At 31.3% G+C, this 7,576-nt stretch overlaps 1 protein-coding gene across 1 annotated transcript in view; it reads left to right on the plus strand.

Moving 5' to 3' along the window:
• The first annotated feature begins 236 nt into the window (after nt 1-236).
• LOC111708062 (neural cell adhesion molecule 2) overlaps nt 237-7,576 on the plus strand; it is an 84,914-nt gene continuing 77,574 nt past the window's right edge. The window contains exons 1-2 of the mRNA XM_023481314.1: nt 237-339; nt 7,178-7,223. Coding sequence (XP_023337082.1) covers nt 7,187-7,223 — 37 coding nt within the window. The 5' untranslated portion in view covers nt 237-339; nt 7,178-7,186. The remainder of the gene's footprint in view (nt 340-7,177; nt 7,224-7,576) is intronic.

Genomic DNA, 7,576 nt, shown 5'->3' on the forward strand with positions numbered 1-7,576 from the left:
AAAGAAATTACTAATAAAGTTTGAAAAAAAAAACAGTTTCAACTTGCAGAGACAATTTTCTAACATTATTTAGACTTTTATGATTGAGATAAAATGAAAACTTTTCGTTAAAAATTTGTAGGTAGTAACTTGTAATAATTAACATGTAAAACATACTAAATAAAATTTCCTGAAATTGAATTCAAAGTTTTTGTGCATGTATGGAAACCCTAATTATTGTTCTTAATTTCAGAAAGATGGCAAGGACAAATATTTGGTGAAAATCAAACACAGTTTAAAGATGTGTGGTGATCTAGATAGATCTGATAAATAGACTTCATTAACTTAACTTTGTGTCAGGTATTAATTAAATTTTAATTAATTATCCGGAAATCACGAATTAAATTTTAATCGTTGATCCACAGGTGTATCTTCAGATCTATCTGTAGTTTCAGTAGTAGTAAATATTTCCATTTACTGAAAGCGCCGATTTAAGGACTCATAACTCTAATTGGATAATGAGATAGATAGAAAGATAGTTGTTACCGCCATTCTACTTCTATTGGTTCAGAATAGACAACAAACACATGACTGAACCCTGATTGGATCAGGCGCTAATGGACGCGGCATACAAGTGTGAAGTAAAAGAGTTCTTATGTAATACATTAAAATCTCAACTATTTAAAAATACAGATTAATGTAATTAATTTATACACATTCTCAAAAAAAGCCTGCTAAGATTAAAAATGAAAAATATAGAAATGGTATAGAGGACATGAGTCAGACTCTAATGAAAACGCATAAATAACTTCCAGTGTATATATTTCTTATAACTTATTACTAGAGGGTTCAGAATAATAGTTTATATCGAGATCACACGTGTAGATGTTTTTCAGTACTATGCCCCATATCCGTTCTATCTCATTCTGTTGAATCTTGTGGAACTTGTTTAACGCGGCCAGGCATCGTCTTCCACAATGGGAAACTTTTTTTAACATTTTCAAGGTTTTTACTTTTCAGAGGCTTCACAAAAATCTAAGATGTTTCACCTAATTCAAAATTGTATACTCAACAATTTTTTTAGTAAAATCGGTTAAAAAGCACTTTTTATTAATACATTTAATCTGAGCAAAAATAATACATAAATGGATGAAAGCTGAATTTTAGAAAATCTGATTTTGCCCAGTGTCAAATATCTTAGATTCTTATAGAGCAATTCTTTGGAGCCAAACAACTTTGAACAATTACATTTTTTTTACCACCTTTATACAATTACAACATTTTTCAAATCTTTAGATTAAATTTTTGATGTTTTTTGTTCTTATAAATGTTATATTTAATAAATTCCACGCATAAAAACATATTCAAAATAAATAGTTTATTAAAAAGAGGGAAAATCGTAGATTTTCTTTATGAGAGAAATAAATTTGAAATGTTAATATTTGTCAATTGTTTTTTTCGGAGAAGCTAAACCATTTTTATAATCCCTATTGCCAAAATTATTTTATTTCTCCTTTCAGCAAAATTAACTTAAGATATTTTTCTTCAAAATCATATAAAAGTATCAGCGGAAGCGGAACACTTTCTTATATGTAATCTCTTGGACAAATGTTTGTTTTGTTTTAAATTTAAACTTTTTAGCTTTTAATCCGTTCATTTGACAAAATTTTCCTTAATTTGAAATTGATATTTGTTAACGGGCAAAGTACTAATAGTGCGTTGCCTGGTTCTATGAGGCAATCATATCAATATGTTACACAGTCTTGAATAAAGTTTTCATGATACAAGGATGTCAATGTCATCTGGAAATTTTATGGCTTAGAATTATTTAGTCAATATGTTATATTGCACATGACAATTTACATCTTTGCTCATGGGAATTTACATCTTTGCACATGGGAATTTACATCTTTGCACATGGCAATTTACATCTTTGCTCATGCCAATTTACATCTTTGCACATGGCAATTTACATCTTTGCACATGGTAATTTACATCTTTGCTCATGACAATTTACATCTTTGCTCATGGCAATTTACATCTTTGCAAATGGCAATTTACATCCTTTCTCATGTACATCTTTGCTCATGCCAATTTACATCTTTGCTCATGCCAATTTACATCTTTGCTCATGCCAATTTATATCTTTGCTCATGGCAATTTACATCTTTGCATATGGGAATTTACATCTTTGCTCATGGCAATTTACATCTTTGCATATGGGAATTAACATCTTTGCACATGGGAATTTACATCTTTGCACATGGGAATTAACATCTTTGCACATGGGAAATTACATCTTTGAACATGGCAATTTACATCTTTGCACATAGGAATTTACATCTTTGCACATGGGAATTTACATCTTTGCACATAGGAATTTATATCTTTGCACAAAGGAATTTACATCTTTGCACATGGGAATTTACATCGTTGCACATAGGAATTCACATCTTTGCACATAGAAATTAACATCTTTGCACATGGGATTCACATCTTTGCACATAGGAATTTACATCTTTGCATATGGGAATATACATCTTTGCACATAGGAATTTACATCTTTGCACATGGGAATTCACATCTTTGCACATAAGAATGTACATCTTTGCACATGGGAATTCACATCTTTGCACATAGGAATTTACATCTTTGCACATGGGAATTTATATCTTTGCACACAGGAATTAACATCTTTGCACAAGGGAAATTAGATCTTTGAACATGGCAATTTACATCTTTGCGCATAGGAATTTACATCTTTGCACATGGAAATTTACGTCTTTGCACATAGGAATTTACATCTTTGCACATGTCCAAAGTCCAATATTTATCCCCGATCAAAACCCCAGGGTTAAAGGATTATGCAAACCGAAAAATGTAACTTAGTAATGAAGTTATTAGTTCGCAAATTAAAAACTGCATTACAGAAATGAGAAAGCAGAAGAAAAAATGTAAAATATCTTTGTGTTTGTGTATTTTGAAAATAAGATGTTCTGAAGATTAGTGTTTTCTTTAATCTGCTCTTTCTTTTCTCTACTCCTTATTTGATACAGAGTGTCCCAATAAACATGGAAATGGTGTGATGATTTCAAAATTAACGTAGATATTAAGAAATCTGTCCAGATTATAATTTATTGCACAACGAAATCTTTCAAATGTTTAATTATTCTTAACCAATTAGGATTCCACTTTGACTTTTGTCTGCACGTATTGTAAAATATTTAATCATCAACAGAAGTTTTTGTCACAAGCTCAAATATATCTCTTTGCAACCTGATAATGGACACCTTTGTGGAGAAAATTCAATTTCTTCTCCCTCCCTCCCCCTTTGATTGAAAGCAAGGTTACGGCAGGGGTCCATATAATTCCCAAAATAGCTGATTTTCTCGATCCCAAAATAATTTTTTGCCCTCCACTTTAGAAAAAATGCCCCCAATTGTAAAAAAATAGTGAATTTATTACTGCCAGGCATTATTTAGTCCATGACACAATACTCTATAGCGTGACTAGGTTTAATCAAAGATAAAACTAAACCATTCTGTAAACAGTTTGGCAAATATCTCTTTTTCAATTGTAAAACAATTTTTTTGTTTAAAAAGACGTTTTTAGTTTCAAAGAGACTTATGCCTGATTTACAACGGTACCCTTGCATGCCTTGGCACCTAAATCTCATCAATAATGAAGAATAGATTCTTTTTTAAATTGAAAGCTATTTAATCATGTTAATTTCTCCAATGTTTCTGAAGCAAAAAATGCGCATATCACTTTGAAGAGAAACCCCACTTTAAAGTATTCAGTTTTCAAACACCAAACAACATGGATATCTTAATTATTCTTTATCAATTACTTTATCAATTAAGTGCAATGACTCTACTAGAAGACACCCCTATTAAACTTGAAATTAAGTGCAATGACTCTACTAGAAGACATCCCTCTTAAACTTGAAATTAAGTGCAGTGACTCTACTAGAAGACACACCTCTTAACCTTGAAATTAAGTGCAATGGCTCAAATAGAAGACATCCCTCTTAAACTGGAAATTACGTGCCAGGACTCTATAAAAGAAGACACCCCTCTTAAACTTGAAATTAAGTGCAAGGACTCTACAAGAAGACACCCCTCTTAAACTTGAAATTATGTGCAAGGACTCTATACAAGAAGACACCAATCTTAAACTTGAAATTAAGTGCAAGGACTCTACAAGAAGACACCCCTTTAAACTTGAAATTAAGTGCAAGGACTCTACAAGAAGACACCCCTCTTAAACTTGAAATTATGTGCAAGGACTCTATACAAGAAGACACCCCTCTTAAACTTGAAATTAAGTGCAAGGACTCTACAAGAAGACACCCCTCTTAAACTTGAAATTATGTGCAAGGACTCTACAAGAAGACACCCCTCTTAAACTTGAAATTATGTGCAAGGACTCTATACAAGAAGACACCTCTCTTAAACTTGAACTTAAGTGCAAGGACTCTACAAGAAGACACCCCTCTTAAACTTGAAATTATGTGCAAGGACTCTATACAAGAAGACACCTCTCTTAAACTTGAAATTATGTGCAAGGACTCTACAAGAAGACACCCCTCTTAAACTTGAAATTACGTGCAAGGACCTTATACAAGAAGACACCTCTCTTAAACTTGAAATTATGTTGCAAGGACTCTACAAGAAGACATCCCTCTTAAACTTGAAATTATGTGCAAGGACTCTACAAGAAGACACCCCTCTTAAACTTGAAATTACGTGCAAGGACCTTATACAAGAAGACACCCCTCTTAAACTTGAAATTACCTGCAAAGACTCTACAAGAAGACATCCCTCTTAAACTTGAAATTAAGTGCAAGGACTCTATACAAGAAGACACCCCTCTTAAACTTGAAATTACGTGCAAGGACTCTATACAAGAAGACACCCCACTTAAACTTGAAATTACGTGCAATGACTGTACAAGAAGACACCCTCTTAAACTTGAAATTATGTGCAAGGACTCTACTAGAAGACACCAATCTTAAACTTGAAATTATGTGCAAGGACTCTATACAAGAAGACACCTCTCTTAAACTTGAAATTAAGTGCAAGGACTCTATACAAGAAGACACCCCTCTTAAACTTGAAATTACGTGCAAAGAATCTATACAAGAAGACACCCCTCTTAAAATTGAAATTAAGTGCAAGGACTCTATACAAGAAGACACCTCTCTTAAACTTGAAATTAAGTGCAAGGACTCTATACAAGAAGACACCCCTCTTAAACTTGAAATTACGTGCAAAGAATCTATACAAGAAGACACCCCTCTTAAAATTGAAATTAAGTGCAAGGACTCTATACAAGAAGACACCCCTCTTAAACTTGAAATTACGTGCAAAGAATCTATAAAAGAAGACACCCCTCTTAAAATTGAAATTAAGTGCAAGGACTCTATACAAGAAGACACCCCTCTTAAACTTGAAATTACCTGCAAAGACTCTACTAGGGTTATTGTATCCTTTCTGTTATTTTAATTCATCTATGCTTTTTTGTTTCATAGTATGTTTTCTTTGAAAAAATCAAGTTTTTAAAAATTATTTTAATTTATCAGATATATAAAAACACGGTGGGTAATTTGTTTTTGTAAACTATTAGAAAAGAATAAGCGAATAATATTTCCCAATTTAAGTAAAGGTAGACAACTTTTCTTGTTCTTGCATTGAGTAAAAGTTATTTCTGGTAATAATAAAAAGTCAGGTTATTGGCTTAATTTTCAGATATTGTAGTTAGAAAATGTGAAACCAGGCCAAGATTATTAGAAAAATTAATAGAATAATTGGAAGTTTTCAATATTTTAAATAAAAAACCTAAATGTATCTTAATTTGTTTCTGAGTAGACGGTGATTTTTGTTTAATTTAATTTTTTAATTTTTTGTTTAATAAATTGCGCTTCATCAACAAATTGAATTACATTAAAGGGAGCGTTCACAAAAAATGAAAGGGGGTAAAGGCTTTCAGCGAAAAATAATCGAATGCTAAATGGACGCTACGTTATTCAGTTTAGGTCGTTTTTAACAATTTTCTACTTAAAGACGCAACAGACAGAAAGATCAATAGTGATTAAAAGCAATTATTTTTCGCCGTAAGCCTATACTACCTTTCATTTTTCGCTAACACTCTCTTTATAAGTATCCATATCTAATCAATTAACTTTTTATGGTCGTATTTCCTTTATTTAGTGTCTTCAAAAAAAACCTTCATTTAAAACATAAATAAGAAAACTTATGTTGGAATTTGGAACTTTTGCAAAATTTCTTGTTGGAATTTACTAAAAGTTTTCCATTTATTTTATATTTTTCATAATACAATTCTCTCCAAGTAAGTCCGGTTGTATTTCCCTATGGACTTCAACCCGACCTGAAATATTTAAACTTTGAAAGATATCCTTCGAGTCCAAACTTTACATATTTTATTATATTTTTAGAATTTGTTCTATATTCAAATTGATCGTCAGTGGCATTGAAAACATTCAAGGGTTGGTACTTTTGTGTGAAATAGAAAATTAGCAAGTTTCAAATTAATGCGTTTTTGTGTTAACCAAAAATGGGGGTATAACCGTAATAAGAATATAAAATCATTAGACTTTTGGGGCGCTTCGCGCCCATCTTCTATTTCAATTGTGAAAATTGAAAACCAAAGAAGAAAAGAATTTTGCGGATTTTATGAAAAAAATGCGCGGATTTTCAAGATTTTAAATTTTCTTTTGTACAAAAATAAAAAAACTTTTAAACACAAATTTTTCAAAGAAAAGCCAAATTTATATAGATGATCAAATTATCAATTAATTGATAATAGTTTTACACCCATTTGATGTTTCTGTCAGTAAAATATGTCAGAGTGGCCACAAAAAACTGGGATTGAAATTTTCAGCCCTTTTTTTAATGACTCTAAATTTTTCTGGGGTATAGAGTATTTGATTTTAGAAGGGGTCACGTTAGCAAAATTTGCCGTCCGATTCTTTTGATTGGCGTAAAACTATGTAAAATATACAAAATTATCTTTTGATTGGCGTAAAACTATGTAAAATATACAAAATTATTTTTCTTTGAACATTTTAGGTTTTGTTTTTACAAAAACAACAATCTCTAAAAGTAAAAAAAATGCCCTAAAAATGTGCTATTGTTAGATTTCATGTTTAAAAAAGTTTAAACTAATTTTTTTAAAGGTGGCTCGAATGAGGTGCCTGCTGTGTAGTAGTTTACTCCTAGCAGGTAAAAAAACCTTACAGTGGTTCTCATAATGTACTGTAACTTTTACCTTATAGTGGTTCTCATAATGTACTGTACATTTACCTTATAGTGGTTCTCCTAATGTAGCTGTAACTTTACCTTACAGTGGTTCTCATAATGTAGCTGTAACTTTACCTTATAGTGGTTCTCATAATGTACTGTAACTTTTACCTTATAGTGGTTCTCATAATGTACTGTAACTTTACCTTATAGTGGTTCTCCTAATGTAGATGTAACTTTACCTTATAGTTGTTCTCATAATGTACTGTAACTTTACCTTATAGTGGTTCTCATAATGTACTGTAACTTTACCTTATAGTGGTTCTCCTAATGTA

This window comes from Eurytemora carolleeae, unplaced genomic scaffold (genome assembly GCF_000591075.1).
Source record: "Eurytemora carolleeae unplaced genomic scaffold, Eaff_2.0 scaffold5, whole genome shotgun sequence".
NCBI classification, from domain to species: domain Eukaryota; kingdom Metazoa; phylum Arthropoda; class Copepoda; order Calanoida; family Temoridae; genus Eurytemora; species Eurytemora carolleeae.